The 25,116-nt window shown below is 39.4% G+C and overlaps 1 protein-coding gene and 1 long non-coding RNA gene across 2 annotated transcripts in view; one reads left to right on the top strand and one right to left on the bottom strand.

Annotated features, from left to right (window-relative positions):
- LOC121720679 (aromatic-L-amino-acid decarboxylase-like) overlaps positions 1–17,064 on the bottom strand; it is a 49,298-nt gene extending 32,234 nt beyond the window's left edge. The window contains exons 1-10 of the mRNA XM_042107035.1: positions 16,982–17,064; positions 15,698–15,906; positions 13,969–14,082; positions 13,321–13,440; positions 10,895–11,029; positions 7,705–7,848; positions 7,079–7,145; positions 6,830–6,924; positions 4,718–4,785; positions 4,485–4,561 (exon numbers count right to left, since the gene is read on the bottom strand). Of these exons, the coding sequence (XP_041962969.1) occupies positions 4,485–4,561; positions 4,718–4,785; positions 6,830–6,924; positions 7,079–7,145; positions 7,705–7,848; positions 10,895–11,029; positions 13,321–13,440; positions 13,969–14,082; positions 15,698–15,898 (1,021 nt within the window). The 5' untranslated portion in view covers positions 15,899–15,906; positions 16,982–17,064. The remainder of the gene's footprint in view (positions 1–4,484; positions 4,562–4,717; positions 4,786–6,829; positions 6,925–7,078; positions 7,146–7,704; positions 7,849–10,894; positions 11,030–13,320; positions 13,441–13,968; positions 14,083–15,697; positions 15,907–16,981) is intronic.
- A 2,827-nt stretch (positions 17,065–19,891) lies between these two features.
- Positions 19,892–23,238, top strand: LOC121720684. The gene is made up of 5 exons (XR_006034603.1): positions 19,892–20,224; positions 21,326–21,382; positions 21,991–22,407; positions 22,884–22,928; positions 23,106–23,238. It is a non-coding gene; the product is annotated as an uncharacterized LOC121720684 (long non-coding RNA).
- The last annotated feature ends 1,878 nt before the right edge of the window (positions 23,239–25,116 follow it).

Raw genomic sequence — 25,116 nt, 5'->3', positions numbered from 1 at the left:
ATAAAGCTTATTATTATTATTATTATTATGAATTAAATATAAATATGTGCAGTGTATTAGCAGTTATCTCATACAATAAGTAGAATAATGTATATAGATGTAGCAGTAACATTATAAAAAAAACAATAAATATGGATATTCAATATGACAAATATATAACAGATATGTACATAACATACAGATATGTGCAGCGTAGAAACAGTAGACGTCTGAAGAAGGGTGATTACCCGAAACGTCACGGAAAAATAAAAACAAGTGGGAGCAGAAAACTCTGGTTGAAGCGGACTTTTTCTCTTTTTTGTCCAGTGTGGAAACAGTGGACAATCTACCCACTCTCCCATCACTGACAGCCCCCCCCATCCACCCACCCACCAGCCAGCCAGCCCCCAACACCGCCCTATGGAACTGCACTGTGACTGTGCAGCCTAACGTGTTGCTGCTTCACATCAAGCCTGATATACTTGAAATTACTGCATATTAATGTAAATATACAGGTCACACAAGCACAAGTTTAAACTTCATGTAACTGTTAAGACTATGTAAATATACAACACAACTACCTCTATTTTTTTGATATATGTCCTATATTTTGATATATGTTCTATATTTCAGTCTCGCACTTTAATTTAATGTTTTTTGTCTATGGCTATGTCTATGTCTAAATTATGTCTATGTCTGTATTTAAAGTATGTCTATGTCTGCATGGGAAAGTAAGAAACGAAATTTCAATTCTTTGTATGACCAGTGCATGTAAAGAAATTGACAATAAAGCCGACTTGACTTGACTTGACTTGACAGTGTCATTGTAGTGCAGAAACAATATAAGAGTAGTAAGAATAAGTCTATGTGCAGGATGAATAGTATAAAGATCAGTAGAATAACTATGTAAATGTAATTACGGTAGGCCTATATACATTTGTAAATAAATAGAAAACTATGGGTGAGAGGGATGAATTAATTTTATTTAATCGTAAAAGTAAATTGCATTCAATTAAATTGCAATTAAAAATCTTTCCAGTAGGCTTTAATGTCACGCAAAAAGTACAACCAAAGCTGAGCTTGATCAACTAGAACGTCTAAAGAACCAGAACTTGAGTAGTTTTTTGCTGGGTCCCAGGCCATGTTGGTCTGAGGGGAAATGAGAAAGCGGACAGTGCTGCTAAGCAAGCCCTCAATGAAGAAGTCACAGAATGTCAAATCCCTGCCCCAGACCTTAAACCTATACTGAACTCTTACATCTCAGATAAGTGGCAATCTGAATTAGCCTGGAAACCAGACTCTCTGACTTCGCAGAGAGTCTGGCCTAGATCCATAGGCATTCATTTATTTCCGGGTGGGAGGGCATAGTTTGAGGTTTAAAATCATTGGAGTTCCTTTGAACCAATCACTAACAACCGGCGTTTCGTCATACAGAGAAGTTTCTCTGCAGCACGCCCATAACAAGCACGGGTGCATCTTATCAGCAAACAATCACACGTTTCATCTGCGTAACTCTCGCCAAAATGCATCTTATTGTGTTTTGTGAATGTACCCAAGTCAAACTTTCATATAAATGCATAAATACGTCCAAAGCGCCACTTTTAAGCGTGTATGCGTTGTCGTTTTTGGGTGAAATTACCTTTTGAATGGGATTCCTATAGGGCTACTACTTTTTTGATACAATCGCGTCAAAATCGCTATTTTTCAAATACTATGAAGGCTCGACACAACATGAAACTTTGATCGAAGTATCATCAGTGTCTCTACACATGAACTCGAGCATTGAGAACATTGTTGGTGTACACAGAGTTTACTAAAAGAGAGGTTTTGAACAACTCACTTGTTTTTTCTGCTCGCTGCCATCTTGCCATCTTGCAAGGAGTGAGTTGTCCAAAATCTTTCTTTTTAGTAAACTATGTGTACACAAACAATATTCTTAATGCTCGAGTTCATATGTAGAGACACTGATGATGCTTCGATCAAAGTTTCAAGTTAAGTCGACCCTTCTTAGTGTTTGAAAAATAGCGATTTTGACCCGACCATGTAGCCTACTAAACTAAAGTTTGACTCGGGTATGTTCATAGCCTATTTCAAAATCTATGACTAAAGTTTAGCTGACAATATAACATCCTACTCCACTGTGACTTCGTTCATGACACTCCTGTTAATAGGCTAAAGTATTATTTACATTTGCTCAAAGATTTCATAAGTATAAGTCATTTTCGCTCCCTACGTTGATGTATTCCAAGCGATCTGCTTCAGGGACGGGGACGTAGTAGAAACACCTTGCCTGGGTACGTAATCGCTCTCAGGGACGCCCACTGTTCGCTGGTTGGTCGGCTGCCCAACTGCCGAAGTAAACGAGCGTGATATCAACTTATTCCAGACGGAGTACTGTAGGGAAAAGAAATCGACCGGAAGTACGTAGACAGGCCAAGGCCAGGCTAAATCTGAATGGGATTAATGTACCAACAACAAGCAAGGAATGTGAATTTTGGCACATTTTCCTGATCCACTGGGTTGTTATGGGCCACACAAAATACGATGTTGCTAAAATTACTCCTATTGTGGCTATTAGAGACATGAGTTCATGAGTATCCAGCTACATTCAATGAGTTAAGTAAAATACATTCACACACACAAAAAAAACATCACTAATGTTGTAGACATTCCTTTATTCTGAGATACATCAATAGGCTCTCAAAACAATCCCAAACAGACATAAGGTCTTTATAGAGCAAATCCATATAGATTATTTGTCAAAAAAAACAGTAAAACAGAATTAGGGGATGGAATATATTAAAATAAATCAGTGAAAAAGTATCCTGACAAACAAGCAGCATTTTAATGCCTTAGTCATATTTCATAATTTCAATTTTTTCTCTAGGTTACCTGATAGCCCAGTTTGAGAGGTGCAAGATGCGTGATATTATTTATTTTTGCAGCCAATCACTGCTGTTGTTTTATTTTATTGATTTGATTTTAGTCATAGAGGCTAAATTCGAAGGCAGGCCACAGGTAAAATCCAACGAACCGCATTCACCCCGCAAGGCAATGAATAGAGCTTTTGAGGTATTGCTACTGCTCCAACACTGAAAGGCACTGTTAGAATGCTTGGATCAAGCCAGGTTCAGCATAGCGTATGTCACTGTCTGCTCACGTTGGTGACCGGACCAGGGCAACCACACTTTCGCAGTTCCCGCCGGAAATGCAGTCTATTTTTTTTTGTATACTTTAACTAGAGAAGGAAATATTGAAGAAAAAGGAACACAGGGTGTGGAGGAACGCCTCCTATTAATAGAGCCAAGCACCGCCCTAAGCACATTTTGCACACACATACTGCACACGCACACACATTCTAAACATTGTGCACCACATGAAAGCAACCCACCTGTGATTTTATTCTATTGCATTGTGCACCACAAGGAGAATGGAAACTGGCTTTGGTTGCATTTTCTTAGCTGTTTCTATGGTAGATGATGTCAGTCTTTCTACTGTTGTTATTTTTATTCTCTCATGATCTGTAACCTCCTTCCACACCCTAAAAGTCCTCTGTTTGTTATAAGCTGATTCATATTTTATGTGAATAGTTTAATGATTCAAGTCTTTATGACTTGAAAAGGGGGATTTGAAAGTGTTGTGAATCAGACTAATTTCTGTAAATGTACATACTGCGTACTATTTATGGTCATCTGTGATTTTTTTTGTACCCATGTGTACCCTGTGTGTGTCTTTGGTCTGTATGCAGTGTGTCCATTGTTTATCCTTGAATGATTAGAATTCAATGAAAGCCTGTCTAGAGGCCTTTTGCTTATCACCAGGTGTGAAATGTTTGTAGACACAGTGAGGGGTCAGGCCTCTGAGAAACTTCCCAGGAAAGGGGGTAGTTTTAATTAAAAGACAATAGAAGCTGACCAGACCTGATGAAGGCCTAATCCTCATCCTCCCTTTCTATTGCATATTCAAACTGGGTTGGACCTAGAGGTCACTCCTTCTTTTGTTTGTAACATAAAGTTAGACTTGTTTCTGTATAGTTAGAGAATACAAAGAATACTGGTGAAACTCATGATGGGGTGACACAAACATGCCATCTCTCCCTTGGGGGGCACTGGCCCTTCATGGAAAAGAATAAAGCCTGGATCCTGATATTCTATCGTCCTGACTAAATATACTATCAGTTAAGCAGACAGATTGTTGGCCATGACGTGGACATGAAAGTAATTGCTCATGCTCTCTACAGGAGGTCAGGAGCCTGTACGTCTTAACAGCTATTGAATCATTTGGTCGTTTACTAGTCAGCTAGCCTCTGGTTTTCAGCAATCCTTTTCATGATGCACCATCATCAAATATGTATCATCATTAGACTATTGTAATGAATATTGACATCAGGAGGGAGGTACTTCCTATGGGTAAACATAATGTTTGAATAAGGTGAAAAACTTCACTCTACACCTTTTGTGCATAACTGGTTCTCCTAGTTATTGTAAAGGTCCTACATGCATTACCTGATTCATCGTGATCATGTTTAAGGTAGAGAGGATCCATTTTGAAGGCCCCAATCAGGTCTAATCTCCTCTTCACCCTTTAGAAAAGAAAGTGAACACACTATTATTGTATGATGTACAAATAACTAGACATTGGAGTGAGATGGAGAGCACAAATATGACATTTATACATCTACATGTATTTCATGTATTAGAACATTATTTTCCTGAGAGAAAACATTCTGTGTTCTCACCACATTGTGGAGCAGTCAAAGTTGACCAAAAGCCATTTGTGTGCGTTGAAATTGAACGAGTCTGCAAACTGGAAGGAAATAAAAAGATCTTGCAGTAAGGTACTGTACATAAAGCATAGTTCAGCACAGCCAGCACTGACGCAGTTAATGGTGTTTTTGGGCTTCACTCATTTCATCATTTCAGCTGAGACTGATACTATAGTACCCCACATTATATTGCATTAATTACAAACATCATGGCAAATTGTGTAGAATAAGAAAATAGAACTGGTTGCACTAATTGCATAATTCTTTTGTTTAACAATCATGAATCACACTTGTCCATTTTTATAAAGTGGGAAACACTAGTATCTGCTGTTTCATCTGTTTGTTGTTCTGCTTTTCAAATATTCTCTCCATCTGCCGCAATAAAACCAGCCAGTGGAATACAAGGACAGCACAGGCGTGATGAGAAGGCTTCTGTTTGACTGGGTGCTGTGTGCCACTTGACTTCCTGGAAACTGTTACTAAGCCAGTTTACCATTACTTGAACTCATGCTGACAATAAACAGTGACATCTCTGCTTGTGAGTTATCTAAAGGTCTACTAGTGCCTCAGGAAATTACTTTACCCTTATCAGGGTGCACACTAGCAATACGCCCCAGCAGGAGGAGAGGCCTTGAAATTCAATGGAAGATTAAGGATTTCTAATTTTGCACAGATTTCTAAACACATCAGTCACTCTATGAAGCGAAATACACTGAAATAGAAGAGGAGACAGCCCAGCAAGGTTGGAGTGTGCGACTAAAGCCTATTGAAATCGGCGCACAAGGGTTTGTAGCAAGATCTGCTATTGGCTTGCTGTCTGAATTGGGCATTTGTGGACGAAGTCTAAGGCAGGTAGTTAGTAACATGTCCTTGGCAGCAGAACAAGCAAGTGAATGGTTGTGGGTAAGGAGAAGTTACACTTCCTGGGGCGCAAGCTAAGGTAAGCTAACTGGCTCATTTGTTTGTGTTTGTGACTAGACCATGCCTAGGTTTGTTAAGAGTATTTGGATATTTTAATGTGGTAATATGGTGGCAACATGGGGCGCAAGCTAGGGTAAGCTAACTGGCTCATTTGATTTGTGTTTGTGATGGACCTTGCCTGGGTCCATGGTGGTTGGTTAGAGTTTTTAGGGTTATGGTTCAGTCCACATCAATGGGACGGACCAACCTAACCAACATACGTAGACCATGCCTAGGTTGGTTAAGAGTATTTTGGATATATATATAGGATATTTCAATGTGGTAATATGGTGGCAACATGGAGGGGAGTGTCTCCAGGACACTGGTTTCACTGTTAAGCCTTCATGAGGTGTCTTGGGCCTAACTTAACGAAAACATCGGTGAATGAGGGTGCCCACTTGATAACCCCAATGACATGCTGCATACTGTATACTGCTATTAGATTGGCCATTTGTCTTGTGTTTGTGACCATTGGTTGGCAGATTGGTGGTTAACATGCTTTTTTAAGTTAATTTGGGCAGGGGCTTGTTTTTACCTTGGATTTTGGCACAAGGGATTATAACACCTAATCCTGTGTATTAATGTAATGCTCTCTTGACATTTAAGTGCTGCTCTGTCCACACACATGCAGACAACCCCTGTTAGCCCCAGAGCAGGGAGAGTCTTCCTTTGTGTTTTGTATTTGTTTGTAGGGATGAATTATTATTATACAGTATTATTCTAACATCTTTGCAAATAGCCACACCCATCTGCACATTATTCACTATATTTACTCTGAACTTCCATTTGAAATGTCTTAACATATTAGGGATATATTGTGTAGATATTATATATGTCAAATTCTCTAATTTAATACATGCACAAATGGGTTATGTAAAAAGTAAAATACTGTAAAAATGACTTGTCAGTCAAAAATGTCAGTCATAGCTGGAAAATGAATAAAATAATCGTAACATTAGACTAGCCATGATCTATACATTGGACATATAACACTGTTTGTGGAATCTTTCTCATATTAAATAAACTACCACTTGTAGGTTACTGAACAAATCAAGAGGTTTTTGGTACATTGTGTAAACTGGCATCTTTCATTATACTGTACATGTGATGGACTGCTATTGTTACCTCGACACCATTCAGGAGAGGCCTGAATTCAGGACAAATGAAGGAGCTTCCTGCATACGCTGCATCAATATGCATCCACATGTTCTCTGCATTACCTGGAACCAGAGAACCCAATCAGTGTGTAGAACCTTGGCAGGCATTTGATGGACAATATTTTCAGGTACCAATTAAAGGTGTATTCTGCAGATTAGCTACCCCACAGATAAACACAGAGAGACATGGGTAATGTGAAAAACATGTACTACTCACAAATAGGTCCCAGCTCTGTGATGTGATCAAAAGCACATGATGGAGTTGTCCCCAGTGTGGCACAAAACTGTAAACACAACAGAGTGGAGAACTAACATAACTAACTGTGTGGGGAAATCCATGTCATGTGTACTATAAAATGGTTCCTGGTTTCATTTGATTCTGCAATGTCAATATTGTTTCTTGGAATAAACTAAAATATATGTTTTATGTACTGTGCACGTATTACAAAGGCCTGTTCACCAGTGTTTAAAATCAGATGGTGACCTCCTGATTCGTTTATGGTGGCAAGAAAACCTTCACTATACGTTAGTGGTCACAGAGTCCTCAGGCAACAGTTTCAGAAGGAAAGCAGAGGGAGGGGCAATTACATCTGTAAACACAGCACCAGAGTGTGTGGGGTGCCAGATAAGCTCGTACGCATGTCATGAAATGCCTCCTCTGACACATTCAAGGTTTGTTGGGTTAACATCACATTATGTGAAGAAAATCACAGAATAGGGAGGCATCTGCACTGAATGGAGACGCCAACTGAATCAATCAATAACCCTCCCAAAAAATATGCTTAGTGGTGGCCTTGACTATGAAGAGCCATTGTCAGCTAATGAGAAGTCTTGCTCACTCACATAGGTTGGTATTAGGCCAGCATTCTTGTCCTCTTCAATGATCCTTCGGAAAGCTTCTCCCCGGACAGCAAATTTCTCATCAGTAGGAACCTTACGCATCCTCATGCTACCGATCAATCCAGCTCGCTCCACAGAGGAGTGTGCCTGCATTATAAAAACATTATTGCTATTTTTTATTAAGCCAAAATAGGGGTCAACGTTGAACAAATTGCAACAGAAGAAAACTTGACTGATTTTGTATCCTCAATATGTCCTGAGTAAGGGGAAAAAAAGCCCCGAAAAATCCCAATAGGGGAACGTTTATAAAAAGACCTAAATATACCCTATTCATGCAACTATATACAGTATTTTTCTCACGCAAATAGGGAAAAAATGTACAGTACCTTCACATATCACCATGACAATTACTGAGTTGATTACTTCACTAATCAAGACAAACAAAAAATGTATTATAAGTTTTTTGAAATTGTTTGTTAACATGGGCAAACAGGGCATAATGTAATTATGTATAGCTAATTTGCTAAATACCAAACACCTCGCGATTTGTTATACATGGTATGGAGGAAGATGGGACATATGTTGATTGATGATATATTTCATGTAAATATTCTTTTAGAATATGTATAGTTTTGACTGTTCTATGACTTTGGTAAAACCATGACCCATGCATAGGCATGCATTGTTAATTATTAATCTTAAACTATATTTATTAGTATAGCATGCACCTTTTTGCCAGATGTCACAATAGAGTCATCTTTTTGAAGGCTAGCTGCAGTTATCCCATCTGCACCCTTCTGTCGAATTTGGACATTATCATGCCTCTCTGAACGCCATCTTTTTCCTATTAAGAAGGGTCTTGACATTGCTGGTTATCCAAGGCTTGTTGTTAGGAAAGCAGCGTACAGTTCTGGTGGGAACAACAATGTCCATACAGAAGTTCAAGTAGTCAGTTGTGCAATGTGTGACCTCCTCTAAGTCCTCTCTATTCTGTAACACACTCCAGTCAGTGCACTCGAAGCAGTCTCTCAGAGCCTCATCCGCTTCAGGTCTCCACTTTCTGAAGGTGCATGTGGCAACCGGTAGCCTCTGTACTTTGGGCTTGTACATTGGCTGGAGATGAATGAGTTTGTGATCTGACTTTCCCAGTGGGGGAAGGGGGTTTGCACTGTATGCATCCCTCACGTTTGCATACATGAGGTCTATTGTCCTGTTTTTCCTTGTAGGGCAGTCAACAAACTGGAAGAAATTTGTGAGTGTGGAATCCAGTGTTATGTGATTGAAGTCGCCAGAGATCACAAAAAAGGCATCAGTGGGTTTGAAGCCTTGCAATTGTGGAGTGGATGATGTCACACACATAAACATACTGTGCTGTCTAATTACTGTTTTAGACAAAATAGTGCAAAGTAAAGGGGCATCATACAGGCCCCTGATTGGACAGTCTATCAGACAAACCCTGGGCAAGAGGTCAATTACTATAAGTCTGACCTGTATATGATCTGTATATGATATACTGTATATGATTCAGTCAGGCGCGCCTGCAGGTGTACGTCCTAATTCACTAATTCAATACTCATGATGGATCACAAGTTTAAACAACAGAAAGTATGGAGGCAGCAAAGCTAGAGGAGTTATTCCAGATGGGCAAGAACAAGGTAGGCAATTGGTGTGCTTGTCAGAACGTTGTCCAAATGAATAGGTCATAGTAGATGTTGTTGTTGTATTATTACATGTGGATGTTGTTATGCTATGTAGGCTAATTTTTTGCTGACCAATGCACGGCTAAACCGGGAAACGGACAAATATTGTCCACGCGTATTTATTTTTTTTTGCGGGGTGGGGGGGCGGGATGGGTCGGGTGTGCGTACCATAGCATTAATTCCTGCAGGCGCCCCTGGATTCAGTGACCTCTAAGTAAGGGATAAAGGCTGCCGAGGTGTCCTGTTATGTAAGGGATAATGTATATAACGGCGGTCATTATTGGGAAAATAAGTCCCGTCAGGACTGCGCGTCGAGGAGTTCTTTGCCCCTTGCCCTCGTCCATTAATTCCATTTATTATACGGCTCTTCACAATGCTAGTAGAATGCTCCATTGACTTGAATGGGATTTCCCAACGTTCTACGGTAAAATATTAATATTATTGCAAACATACAATTACCGCTGTCAATGGCAACGGGTTTTGTGCTGCTGATTTTAAGTTTTTCATATCACTCCACAAGTAGTCCGGTCACTTCTTGCATTGGAACTTCATTCAAAAGTGAAAGCAGACGGTTGATCAGCTGTGTTCTAAAGAATGTTTGATTCAAGTGTGTTGCGAACTATTTGTTTCTCAGCAAAAGCTGAGTTTATTTTTTCGTTTTGGCAAGTAGCCGTATAATAAGCGGGATAATGTATAGAACACCGGTCATTATTGGGACTATTAGCTCCATTGTGGTGTTTATGCAAATTAGCTATATGTAATTACATTATGCCCTGTTTGCCCATGTTAACAAACAATTTCAAAAAACTTGTAATACATTTTTTGTTTGTCTTGATGTAAGTAATCCACTCAGTAATTTTCATGGTGATATGTGAAGGTAATTTTTTTCCCTATTTGTGTGAGAAAAATACTCAATAGGCACAAGAATAGGGTATATTTTGGTCTTTTTCGAAACTTTCCCCTATTGGGATTCTTCGGGGCTTTTTTCCCCTTACTCAGGAAATATTGAGGATACAAAATCAGTTAAGTTTTCTTCTGTTGCAATTTGTTGAACCTTTTTTTATAAAATGACTGGACTATTAGTCGACACTTTTGTCCACAGAGACTTACAATGACAGAAAATCACATAGCCTTAAAATGACTGGACTATAAGAACTATAAACATAAACATAAAACCATGTCATGATTATCACAGTATGTAAAGGTTAAAACTGCACAGAAAATATCTTCCTCTGTATTTTTGGAAGTCCCTACACAGAGATATAGATGGGTTACAGCCAAGATATTTCCGGATGAGACATGTTCTCCAAAAACAATCTGATATTAATTTCGACATGGTAACTCCTCTGAACTACAATAATTATTTTAGCAGAGATTCTCATACAGATAAACTGTTTGGATAAAAGTGTCCTTAATGTAACCATCAGGACTGATTAGAGTGAATGTATATTTAGTGAGGAGCTCAGTGTTCATAATAGGCATTGAGGTCTTACCTGATCTGAGGTGTAGGCCACCAGTTTGGAAATAATGTCAGCCTCAGAGCGGTCAGGCTGTTCAGCCAGGATCTGTTGGACCTTCCTGCGTCGAGCAGCAAGGAGGGTCACCAGCGTGGTTTCACTGGCACTGCCCTGAGTTCACACCATGCATATTAAATATTCAATTAAATTTGCGTGTCAGTCAAAATTTAAATGTACACTTCTATTTCTATTATTTGTTATATTATATTTTTGCCTAATCATCTTTTTGTAGCTTAAGAAAACAATATTTTAATTTTAAAATGCTAAACTTTACCCAAGGCCATATTACAGACATGACAACATCCTTCACCAAAACCCCTCCCCCTTGTGTCATATTGCTTAATTAGTAAACAGTCAGAAATAATCAAGTCCAGGTGTATAGTCCCAGCCCTTTTTTGGGGGGTGGGTGTTGTAACCCATTGTGATGATGTGATGTGGCCCATCTGTATGTTACAGCTTCTTTCTATTTTTTTATCACCTTCTCGTCCTTAATAGACCAATTTCACAGTGTCCAGGTGTCCGGCCTCATTGATGTTAATGATACCTTAATTGGCAGGGTAAAACATCTTTCTGTTTCTGTCTTTCCTGTGGACTTTTCTTTTGCTGTCTATGGGACAGTGCTCTTCCACAGAAAGTTGATTTACACAGCGGCCCCATCTTGTGAAATAAGCTAATTACAGTGCATGAAAATGCACTGTTCTGTTATCTGAAGTATTCTTCTTCTTATTATTCTTCCCACCAAATTTCTGCGTCTAATTCAGCTTCAACCGTTTAACGTAGAAACTTCGTTCAAACTTTGTAACGTAGGTCTTGCAAAGGACACTTGAAAAATGTATTTTTCACTTTTGTAAACTTTATACTTTTTGAGATATTAACAAAAAACAAGCTTATTTTCCCCCATAGACTTTACATTAGCACTATGACATCACAATGGACTAATTAACTTGATTTGCACCTGTATCAACTTCCAGCTGCTCAACTAGGACCCATCAAAGGGCCAGTTAAACTGATTGCACCTGTATCAACTGCTTTCTGCTTAACTAGGCCAACTCTCTGTGTCTCTCCATTCTACAAGGATATAAGGCACATTCCATCCAACTTTATATCCATTCATTCTCTTTAAACCATTCACTCATCCACCCATTAAACTATCCATCAACATCCATTAAACAATCTGCCTATCAACATCCATTCAACTTTCTGTCTATCAACATCCATTACACTATCTACATTCAACTTTTAAACTATACTCTGTCTCAGGCTTTAAGCATACAATCTGGCTCTCTTAAAGGAGAATTCCGGTGTGATATTGACCTAAAGTGTATTGAAACATGATACCGAGTGTGAACGTATGTTGAGCAATGAGTAAGAATGAACAGGTATGATAAGGGATCAGATTCCAAAAATAATTCAGTGGAAATGCATGGATTCCAGTTTCTTCCAGTAGCAGCAACTGGAATCCATGCATTTCCACTGAATTACTTTTGGAATCTGATCCCTTATCATACCTGTTCATTCTTACTCGTTGCTCGACTTATCGTGACTAAATTCAAGATGGCTGCAAACGCTAAACTTCGTGAAGATACTGTCTGTATAAATCGTCTTGTAAGTAAACTACCAGTGCTTTTTCAAAGTTCTCAATGTCTCGTTTTAAATGTCAGGGCCTTCGGAAGTCTACCAATGAAGTGTGGAGATACATTGAGCCTCGTAAATGGGTGTAAAACAGTGATTTATTTGCATGGCTAGCCCGATGCCGAAGCACCACTATTGAAAAAGCTGTTGGTAGCATCGGCTAACTAGCGCCAGATTTTGGAGTGCAGGGGACAAGCCGAGATGGGCTATGAGACATACGTTCACACTCGGTATCATGTTTCAATACACTTTAGGTCAATATCACACCGGAATTCTCCTTTAAGACTACTATTTCCTCTGCCCACAACTGTTTCAAAAATAAATGTCCTCACTACAATAGTTCACTATTAAATAATTTAACTAATTAAACTACTCAACTATTTAACTGTTCAGCCATTTCAACTGTCAGTTGTTATCAACTATGACTCCTGCCAACTGTTTCCAAATAAAAGTTTGTTTGGCATTTTATGTTAATATACAGTATGTTTATATTCATGCACTGGTAATTTCCTCGAAATTACATTTTCTAGTTCATGTTTGAGCTAAATGTTGTAAATGTCAGTGAAATCTCTCTTCAACCTAAAGATTTGCTTTACTGTCATTATTCACACAAAACCTGTCATGCTATTTCAAACACATGGTGACAACAGACAAAAACCTGAATAACAACAAGCAAACAGCAATAGAAGATCACTACCACTGTGCAATCTCCCAAAAAGCAATAAAAGACAACTACCACTGTGCAATGCTCCGTTAACAGTGCAGCCCACCTGTATGACTCCGCCCCCCTTTCCAGAGGTGCCGGCTATGAAGTCCTCTGGGAGGTTCAGCATCTTCCCCAGCCAATCCAGCATCACTCTCTCCAGTTCAGTACAGGCTGGACTGGCAGCCTAGACAAACGGGGTCAAGATAAACATATACGTTAAACTAATTAATTGGGAAAACTCCTTCATTAAGTACATCTGTAGTTCTGTAGTAGTGCTGTGATATAATACTACACTCTAAGGTGTGTGTGCGTGTGTATGTGTAAAAGTGTCTAAATGCAAACAATAGGTTTATATAATTGTATTTGTGTATGACTGCTATTTCCCACTTGTCCCACAAAAGTAAATTATGATAAGGATGCTAAAATGCATCTCATCATAAAATTCAAAGATAAAAGACATAAAAAAAAACAGCACAAATTAGAAAATACACATACCACACTGGAAAAACACAAAGAATTTTAAGGCATTGATACATGGTGCAACTTTTTGAGCAATCTCGCTGGCCAACTACATGACCGGTTCCATTTGTTCTGATTGGATGATCGTGATCAGTTACCTGCTGATGATTAAAGTCCGGAAAAAAACCTTGATGCCCAATATCATTGTTGGGAATGTGCCAGAACAACAATTACAAGGCTGCATTAGTCATACCCAGGAAAAGCCGATGCAGCCAATCGCCCCAGACAGCATGTCAGCCAGCATCGCCGGAAATGAGCCGGCCGTGGGGAAGTAAGCATAGAAATATGGACTGTGCCAATGGGTTACCTATAAAGGAGAAGGATTATCACCATTTTAAGGAGACCGAAAAAGTGCAGTATGAAAACACTAAGAAATACTAGGGTTAACAACAGGATTCAACAAGTCATCTATCCTAACACTCTCTCCCTTGCAAAACAAAAATGGCCTCTAAAATGGAAAAAACATTTTTAACTAGAAATGTAATGCCAGAGGAATTACAATAGTGGATGGAAAACTGCTGGCTTAAAGGAACCATATGTAAGAAATGTATTTCAATTAATCATAAAATGGCCCTGATATGTCACTAGACATTAAGAAATCATGTTCATTTCAAATACTTGCATGAATTTTTTTCATGAAGTTGCAGCCCTCAATGTGTTTTGGCCTGATACGCCACCCTCTACCTATCTACTAATCACAAAGTCAGTAGTGTTTCGGCATCCGGGTTGGCAACCTCGAGTCAGGGGGGGGGGGATACACCGCTCTACAGTAATTTGTAAATCTGTATCTTACATACAGTATGCTTCCTTTAATGTTGGTGGGGAGATTCCTGGAAAAAAAACTTTGAATCACTTAATCTTTGAGTTCATACAAACCGTACCAAAAAACCTTGTGTGTCAAGGCGTTCTTGAGATATAATACTCAAGGTGTTTTTGACCTTGACATTTGACCTCCAACATCAACTCACTTCATCTTTGAGTCCATACAAACAGTTGTACCAAATTTGAAGCATAGCCGTTCTGGAGATATAATGCGCAAAGCATGAGATATGGCTGTGACTTTTATTTTGACACACAGGAAACACTTAAACAAGATGTGTAGTTTTAGGGAGCGCCAGATTGTATGCATTAGAAGCGGAGACAGTTGGATTCACAAGTGACACCTGTGCCAGTGTTCTGATTAGCCCGGGAACTACTCTGGGAGCTTAACGAGCGCAGCTAGCTTTAGGCCATTATGACATCACAGCCATTCAAGTGTATGGGGGAAAAATTAGCTTTTTAAAGGTGCCATGTGAAAGAATTGAGGTAAAAATATCCAAATGAGCTACACGCATCAAAAGAATGAGAAGAAATAAGGGCGATGATGTCATTAAAAAATGGCAAGGTATAGTGCTGCAGAGATATCAACCTGAATTAGCAAGCTAAATTACTAGCCACAGCCCGACAGGTGTCATAATATCTGGAGGCGGTATGCAGGCAACATAACCGCCAGCCAAACTGCAATACACGTGTCTCGATTGTTACTCTAGGGTAGACCAACTCACTTTCTGGAGGTATACTGCCCCCATCTTTTATGGAATGCGGAGTATGAATTGATTTATTAGCGGACATTACACATGGCACCTTTAACATTTTTAATCCCCTATTTCTCAAAAAGTATAAACTTTTAAGAAAAAAACGGTTATTTCAACATGTCTGTACGTTAAGCGGTTAGAGTCACATTCATTCTTGAAAAGGTAAAAAGAAAAGGTTATAAGAAGAAGAAGAAGCCAGGAGATTTCAAGATAGTAATTAGACCAAAAATCTGACCAAAATAGAGATTCAGATCTAAATATCTAGTAAAGAGTTGAACACAAATGTTCAAATGTGATGTGTTATGTGGGTGCCCTCCTTTTACAAACAGGTAGGCTATCTGTTCCTACCCCTGGCATGATGACCCTCTCGATGTCCTTGACCACATCATCATAGCTGTCTGGGTCCTCGGGAGCCTCTTGTGGGATCAGACCCCTCAGGTAGCCGGGCTCCACATCTGGGTAGACCTGCCTCTTCTCAATGTTTTCAAAATAGTCAGCAATGTAGTCCACCATCTCTCTCCCACGCCTCCGAAACTCTGTTGCATCCATCTCCACAGCTAAAATACAATGACATATATGAAGCATCCGCTTTTGGGTGTTTTGGGGCTTTGGTAAAGATATCCCATACTGTAAGAAATTAACTTTATCAGTGTTGTCAAATAGACATGTTTTGATCTATTTAGTGTAGACTCTGCATACACATTCATGCTCTAGACACACATTTGATCTGATCCCAATCAGCTTCAGAGTGGATAGTGCTGCACATTTCAAAATGGTTTTACACCTTTTAGCTCAGGTAGTTTACTCATGGAACGCTCAGTCAACGCCAAGCCTGGAAAGAGCACTTTCTTCAAATTAATTATAGGTGTGTATTTTAATGTCCATCTTACTACGTCATTAAACGTCTTGTATAGGCGCAAGCCTCAACATTTGGCATTACAGTTTACCTCGGTGTCACCACATGCCCCCTTTGAGCAAGTGTAATTACAAAGGCCTCTAATCCTTTCTCCTGTGCCCGGATTCACAGGCGTAAACAGTTTCTGTCTCTAATCCGATGTAATGCACACTAATACAGGTGGGCGAAGGGGTAGGCCTACCAAGTGAGGTTTAGGTTTCAAAAAAATCTCAAGCCGTAGTGTTGGGCATCATGTGTAGCGCGTTCAGTGACCGAAACGTCAATCAAATCCAAAGTGAAAGCAAAAAGAAAAACAAGAGCTATCTCTTCTCTCAATAAACACTACACGTCCTGAAATTTTACTGCACAAGACGATCGAGTTGATTTTCAGAGGAGACATATATGCCTACTGTATTATATTGTCTTTCCTAATTGTGGGCAGTTAAAAATCTAAGCTTACCATTTTAGTAGCCTATAGTTTAACTCAAGAAAATGAATGGCCTTGACAGCTTTCTACTGTTTTTGAAGACCACATAGCCTAATCAAATTCTGAACATTTAATCTGCACTATGCCAAGGGTTAAAAAACAACAAACTCCGGTCGATCTGCAGCTGCAGCAGCGCCAAACGGTCTGTTTTAGTGAAAGCCTTTATCGTGTAGCCTCATCAGATCGGATCAGTGGCTAGTTGGACACGGTGAAACGGCCAAAAGTTATTAAATATTAGGATTAGACTTACATTAGCCTAATTCAAACTGTCGCTGAGATAACCTTCACTAGGTAGCCTACTGCCCGAAACGTGTGCATCGCATGCCACCGGTGTAGTGGGCAAATAGGGTCTGCAGTATCCACACAGATCGCGGATGCATGAAAGTGACTTTTTAGGTGTAGGCTATCACTTGGATTGAATTAAATTGCTGGGTGAGTAGAAATGATCATGACAAACTTTGGGAAATATATCAGACTAATCAGCTGCGTGAATTAATTCCTTTGCACGTTTTGTGTCTTGTCTTCACTGTCTTTTAAAGGTCCTTGCATATGAATTTAAACCTACGATTTTTAGAACATTCAGTGATCTGTAGCTTTCCCTTATTGTTGATAAAATAAATGGTATATTAGTTAAATATATTTAGTAAAAATTGTTATAGCCAAATATTAGGCTATCATAACACATGCTCCTGAACAAATAAACAAAAGATAGTCTATCTCCCACATCCAGTCATTAGAGCCAAACAGGTAGGCTACATTGACCTTTTTTCTAACTGGCAGGCTAGTGAGTTTTCTGTGGACATTGACCATAGCTAATAATCTCCTCATTAGAGTGCATGAAAATGCACTCTACTGTTATCCGAATTCTTATTACAATGCATGCACTGTATTGTTATTCCTTTGGCTTCTTCCGACTTATTATAGTGCATGCAAATGCACTGTATTGTTATTCCTTTAGGTTTTTTATTACAGTGCGTGAAAATACACTGTTCTATTATCCAAAGTCGTCTTCTTCTAGCCTGGCGAGCCAGACCCACATTAAAATGTAGGGTCTGGGCACTCACCGTTAGCAGTGCTCAGTCCAAGGGGCGGGATAATCAGTTGTCTTTCAAATTCCCTCTGCACGCAATAGGACGCAATAGGATATTTGTTTTCAAGTAGCAGGGAATTCAAGCCAAACCGTTGCAACTCTGCCATCAATCATTATGTTAAGCCCACCAAACAACTCTATATACGATTTCAAAGGCCTGATTAAGTTTCGATTTCTGGAGCTCACAAGCCAACGGAGAGTTGCTAGACTAGCCCTGGCAGCCGCTATAGGGGCGCGTCTAGATTTCTAGGCTAGTCTTCTTCTTCTTCTTTTTATTACAGTGTAGTGTTCATTTTGTTATCTATTTTTAATTTAGTCTTAGTCTTGTGACGAAATGTCCTTTTTAGTCTTTGTCATATTTAGTCATTCAAATATCATTTTTGTTAGTCAAGTTTTAGTTGACTAAAAGTCTCGTCATTTTAGTCTAGTTTTAGTCAAAAGAAAACTAAAGGTATCTTAGTCAAGTTTTAGTCAAAACATTTTAGTCTTTCTTTTAATAACAAATTATTTCTGATTACCATTTTAATCTAAATTTTCCAACAATATTGTGTGTCCACAGGGCTACTCATCTGTTATAATTACTCATTCTGATTTTTTGTCAGTCAGTAGTCGAGCTACAGTTATAACTTGGCTGGGATTTGACCGACAGTAAAAGATTTGACTGGACCACTATCATGATCTTCGTAGACCAGTGTTTCTCAAAGTGTGGTTCGGGGACCACTGGTGGTTCGCAAGCTATCCCAAGTGGTCCGCGAGCAGACGTGGTAAAATATAATATAGATGAGTTGTTTGCAATATTGAACCAACTTGTATGTAAATCCAAACAGTTCTGCAACACTGTTTATGTAAGATATGCCAGTTTAAATCATATGAATCCTCTGACACAATAAGCAAAGTTCAGCAAGGTGGTTCAGTGAGTAGGGCTGGCCTATTGTGTAGGCTAATATACTGTTGAAGCAGGTCTATTTTTTTTACATTTTTTTTTAAGCTAGGTGGTCCGTGCGTTTCTTTTTTATTGGTTAAGTGGTCCTTCGTCTGAGAAACACTGTCGTAGACCCAAGTATTAATGTTTTACTCCGCCACACAAGATGGCAATATGCGCCCAAATGCAACACATTCCCCAAACTTTCCATCTTAGCTAACTTGCTAGCGAACTGTCCATATTAGCTTACTTGCTAGCAAACTTTGCATTATTAATGTTACTAGTTGACATTACTTGCTGAACATTTTTGTATGGACATTATGGGGGATGTTAATTTGTATATGTATGAGAGAAGCTTCAGCTTATGGGTATTTAGCGTTGTGGCATAAAGCTTATGTATTTAGCGTGCTAAACTCTGGCAGAAATCTCCAGTGTTCTTGTTCCATGTAGTTTCGTGTTGCAGCCACAGGGTTGCAGCAACAGCACGTAGACTAGCCTACAGGAAAGCTGCTGCGCATGAACTCATTCAGAATATTTTGAAAACGTAACAGCTATTCTGTCTTCTCATTTTGTAGACGAAAATGAAGAGAGATTTTATCTCGTCTTTTTTCGTCAACAATAATGCATCTTAAGATAGTCTTAGTCCGTGTTTCAGGACATTAGTGCAGTCTCGTCATCGTCTCATCTTAGTCATGGAAAAAAGGGTCGTTGACGAACATATTTCCTTTTGTCTCGTCTTGTCTCGAAATGTACACTATTACAATGCATGCAAATGCACTGCTCTGTTATCCGAAGTCTGCTTCTTCTTTTTATTAGAGTTCTATTATCCGAAGTCTTCTTCTTCTTCTTCTTCTTCTTCTTCTTCTTCTTCTTATACTTATACTCTTTGTTCAAACTTTGTAATGTAGGTCTTGAAAAGGACACTTGAATAATGTATTTTTCACTTTATACTTTTTGAGATATTAACAAGAAACAAGCTTATTTTCTCCCATAGACTTTGCATTGGCACTATGACATCACAATGGGCTAATTAAATTGATTTGCATCTGTATCAACTGCCAGCTGCTCAACTAGGCCACATCAAAGAGCCAGTTAAATTGATTGCACCTGTATCAACTGCTTTCTGCTCAACTAGGCCAACTCTCTCTGCACTCTTAAAAGTGCTGGGTTATTATTTTAACTAAAGCACTGGGTTAATGACATTTTTACTTTTTATTGGGTTATCATAACCCATGCTGGGTTATTGTTAAGACCCAGGTGCTGGGTTAGTGGCTGAGAGCACAAAAAATCATGTAATGCACCCAGTGCCTGGGTAATTTTAACCCAGTCATTGGTCATTATAATATAGTCTACCAGTTGGATTGACAATCGCAAAGACATGAAGACAACAGTCTTGTACCCCTGGAACAGTGTTCTAGAATATTTGATTGCAACCGTTGGTCCTCCACATCAAGCGACAAGCCGGCAGTGAAAGCTCGAAGGTATGTTGAATTTGTGTAAAATCCGTATGCCACAATTTATATGATGATATATGATATGATATTTGGTAGAATGCATAGACTAATCCGGTGTAGGCTAACTTTTTGAAGATAGTAACGTTATATTAAGGTTAACATTAACGGTGACGTTAACGTTGCTACACAAGCTATTTTTCAAGCTATTTGGTTATGTTAGCTGCTAACGTTAGCTGCTAACTTGCACACTGTAGGCCAACTGGCTAACTTAGGATAACACATAAGTAAACTCATTGTAGAAGTGTTTTTAATCAGATACTGTATTCTATGACGTCTGTTGTGGTTAGAAAGTGCTTTAACGGGATGTGTTTTCAGCAAACGTTAGGTAGGTAGAAGCTAGCTAGTTAGCGTTAACGTTAGCTTGCCACTTCGCTGGCCATTGCAGGGAGTCATAGCAGAGGTGAAGTTCGGCACTTCTTTTGAATCTGAGGGACTAGAGGTGACTACATATTTGGCATTTACGTTCAATTTAAACAGAACAGAAACAGTAAAGCGGAACTTCGTAACTCTGCCAAAATGCAGCCTAGGGTGTTTTTGGGAATGTACCTGAATCAAACTTTAGTTTAAAACCATAATTACGTCCATTTTTAAGCTTCTATGAGTTGTCGTTTTCGGGTGGGGTGGCCTTTTGAATGCACTACTATTTTGATACATGATCGTGTCAAAATCTGTATTTTTAAAACACTAAGAAGGCTCAACACAACTTGAAACTTTGATCGAAGTATTATCAGTGTCTATACACATGAACTCGAGCATTGAGAACATTGTTCGTGTACACATAGTTTACTAAAATGAAAGGGTTTGTTTTTAAAATAGCGCTAGCGATTTGATGCGATCATGTATAAAAGTAGTAGTGCTCCTATCATCAAAAGGCCATTTCACCTGAAAACGACAATGCAAGCTTAGAAGTGGCGCTTCGGACGTAATTTTGCTTTTATGACATCCTCTACATTCACATTGCACAGTAGCCTAGATCACAATCTACATATTTGTCATATAATGTATTGATAACAAGGTCCTCAAATTGTCTATAAACTAATGCTCCCTACATGATTATCTGTTCCACAGGCAATGTTCAGCCCCACTCATATTCCAGATCCTGCCCAGTTTACAGCTGCAACACAGGTACACAGTAAAACCTTGACCATCATCACCCTAGCATCTATAATTTGGTTCTTAGCTGAAGTTCACTTTGGTTTCAGTCATGTGAAGTTTGTCATCAGGAACACAATATATGAGCAGATAGATCTAACTAACCTACTATTCAAACATTTCCTTACATACTGAAATCCACTGCTTCATCAATCCCTTATTTAATCAAATATATCCCTGTTTGTTCCCTACATTTACTATCTGTGTCTGTTTCATAGCCATGTACAGTTACTCCCAACAGCAGCAATTGTTTTTTACTGGATGTATTGTACAGCTCAGCTGTGCTGTTGCCGTTTTCGTTGCTGTGCTGCTCAATAATGGAATAATAACCATAATTTAGGTCAAAATTGAAATCACCTAGACATACTTGTAACAAAACAGGGCCTGGTAAATAGCCTATTGTTAACATACTGTATGTGAATGTTAGCCTCTTATATTGACCTGGGTTAAGATGAGTTGCATGTGTGGCAATTACTCAGCCCACTGACTTTAGTTTATCTAATTGTGATAAACTTGACGTACTGTTCACTCCAATAATTTAGTTTTTCTTTATTTTCTAATGACACCGGATAATGACGAAGGACTGTTACAGCGACCTCCACACCACCCTCTTCCAGAGCTCCTTCAGAAGACTAACAATAGTAAGATATTTTACATGTAATGTATGTTATCATTTCATAGTGACAACTGTTAATTGGCAGAAGGAAGCCAAATATGAAGGGCTGGGCTCTCCTGAACGTAAGCTATTTAGCATGCAGATGGAGAACACACTGACACAGGCACACACACACAAAATACACAGCACAGTCCTATTCAAAATGGAGAATGACAAAAATTACAGAAAAAGTTTGAGAACCACAGGTGTGGGGTCACTCGTTTAGCTCTGTTAGTTGGACCTGGGTGATGCTGTTATTTGTGTAACGGGCCCTTTTTCTGTATTTCCTAGTGGCACAAGATGATTGGCAACAAGAGACACCCAGTGATGAGCTCTCCTGAATGTAAGTTAATTAACACGCAGACACAGAACAGAGTCTGTAAAGCAACTTTGTAAGCAATTAAAGCTGTGTCACTCACAGACACTCATTTCGGTTACATTACCTGTACAGTCTAGTCTGTTCTCCTGCAATCAAACTAGCTGTCTTAGTCTAAAACTACATACAGTCAAGTTAGTTTGACCCGAGAGCATGGTGGCTAGCTAGCAGGTATCTTTATATTAAAGACAATGTTTCTACTACTAGGCTGATAGAGATTCCACTTGGTAGTCACTAGAGTAGCTGGCTGCCTGTTTCGGTTTTAATTTTGGGTAGGAAGAAAAGTCTCTCTCTCTCTCTCTCTCATAGGCTAGGCTGTGCAGAGTCCAAAAAGGCTGCCCTCATTCATACGTCATTCTGACTGAATCCGATATGATCCGACACTGATTACCTAAAAGAATCATTAATCTTTGTTTTAACCTTTTTAATCTTTGTGTTTCAAGTGTCCCATCTGTCCCGTCCAGACCTTCCACACAGGATCCCTCAAAGTAAGACATATTTTAGTGTATGATGTGTTTCATGTGTCTATACTTTTTACTCTGTGTTATGGTAGGCTAGAGGCTGAGAGAGGGTAGTCACTAGAGTAGCTGGCTGCCTGTTTCGGACAAGACACATTTCATCCATTGTATTTTTGTTAACACCTATATTTTTTCTGTTTTCCACAGGTCAAAGATTTCCCAGATCAGCTCCTGCAGGATGCACAGGTATTTTGGACAAGTTCTCTCTACTGTTGTCACTACACTACTGTATTATGAGCATTGCTAGTTAATTGTTTTTTTTTTTTTTAGTTTTTTGTAAAATGTTTTTTAGATTTTAGTAAAATTGTTGTTCAAAATGAAATGAAAGTGTTTGAATGAAATGAAACAGTGTTTTTTACTTTTGTACTGTAGCCCATTTGTGGCAATCAATAAAAAATATAAAAATTAATATAATGTATTCTCCTATGTCCATTTCAGCTGATTTTTTCAGCCCTATTTCACCTTGATGTACATAAGTAAAATAAAGTAAAGAAATATGTTTTTGGAAATTCATAAGCAAAAAAACAGAACACCCAATAGTGGGTCAAATATATAACCCAACAGAGAGGTAAATATGAACCAGTAATGGGCTGGTAGGTCATATCCATTTTTCTGGGTTATTTTGACCCATCATGTTAGTAAGAATGACCCATAGTTGGTTTGATAAAAGTAACCCAATTTAGAGTTAAAGTCACCAACCCAATGGATTATGTTATTTTAACCCAACATGAGGTCGGTCCAATAGTGACCCAGGTACCTGGGCTAGGAATAACCCAATTTGGGTTGTTTCCAACCCAGCATTTTTAAGAGTGTGTGCTTCTCCATTCTACAAGGATATAAAGCACATTCCATCCAACTTTCTATCCATCCATCTTCTTCATACCATTCACTCATCCACCCAATTCACTAGTTCACGTTCCGTAATTTGCAAACAGATATAATAGCATAATAGAAAAGCATGTTTGGCGAAGTCTCTGGCCAGGGTCCTGAAGTGATTTGCGGGATCGTGCAGGAGTCAACTGCGCAGGCAGGAGTCGTGCAGGATTCCGCAATACACCCCCTTATTCTTGAACTATGGAAGACGGGAGGCGTAAGGGGAGGTGGTGGGTTGCAAGCGGAGTGACGCCGATGCTTCAACTTCGGCAGATAGAGGCAGACTGCGAATAAATAACCTGTCTGATTAAAGGAGGCGTGGCAAATTCCGTCGTGCTCCTCCCGAACTTCCGTTTGTTACAAACGCCATTTCACTAGTTCACATTTCGTAATTTGCAAACAGATATAATAGCATAATAGAAAAGCATGTTTGGCTTAGTCTCTGGCCAGGGTCCTGAAGTAATTTGCTGGATCGTGCAGGAGTCAACTGCGCAGGCAGGAGTCGTGCAGGATTCCGCAATACACCCCAAAAAATGCGTTAAAGATGAGGGACCCTATAGCCAGGACCACGCGAACAAATTCGACGCGAGAGCGCTAGGTGCGCTAATTCCCTCAGATCAGAGAGACTTGATCTGATATAAGAGTGATAGGCGTCGGAGGACCACGGGCGAGATTTTTGAGCGCTTGATCGGACAGGACCTGCTGGGATTCCGATTTGCGTTAGAACAGCGTTGAGCTGCGTTTGAAAGCGAGTAACAGAGCGTCTGTAGTCTGGAGGGGGGATCTTTCCATGCGATGGAAAAACTAATTAGCCAAATTGTATAGGGCTGCAGGAGAGAGTAGATGTTGAAAATGACAGCCCAAATACGCGCGGTTGTTCAACATCTAATGCACCCCAATGTTTAGTAGGCTAGTAAGGCCTAAGGAATTAAAATAGGCTGCTGTAGCTAACTGCGGTAAGAGAAGTGGTGAGCAGCAACACATTATTAGAGAGTATTCCGAGGAACAGGGCAGAGCTACACGCAGGTGCAGGTGCTCCCTTGGTCAGATAGGGAAGGGCTTTAATATGCTGACACTCAATGAACACAGAGGAAGGCGAAAAAACTCCGACATTTAAAGGAGAAAAATTCCTTCCTTGCCCTCTTGGCAATAAGCGACAGAGCAACAGCTCCTGTGTATCAGCTGCCTTACGGCCAACGCTGGCATTGAGTTAAACGATGCTCCCTTAAATACATTTTGTGATCACCACATAGATTAAATTGTATTACTATTTAACAGTGGTGGA

The sequence above is a fragment of the Alosa sapidissima genome, chromosome 10 (genome assembly GCF_018492685.1).
Source record: "Alosa sapidissima isolate fAloSap1 chromosome 10, fAloSap1.pri, whole genome shotgun sequence".
Classification (NCBI taxonomy): Eukaryota; Metazoa; Chordata; class Actinopteri; order Clupeiformes; family Clupeidae; genus Alosa; species Alosa sapidissima.
This window is presented reverse-complemented; position numbering and strand designations above follow the sequence as displayed.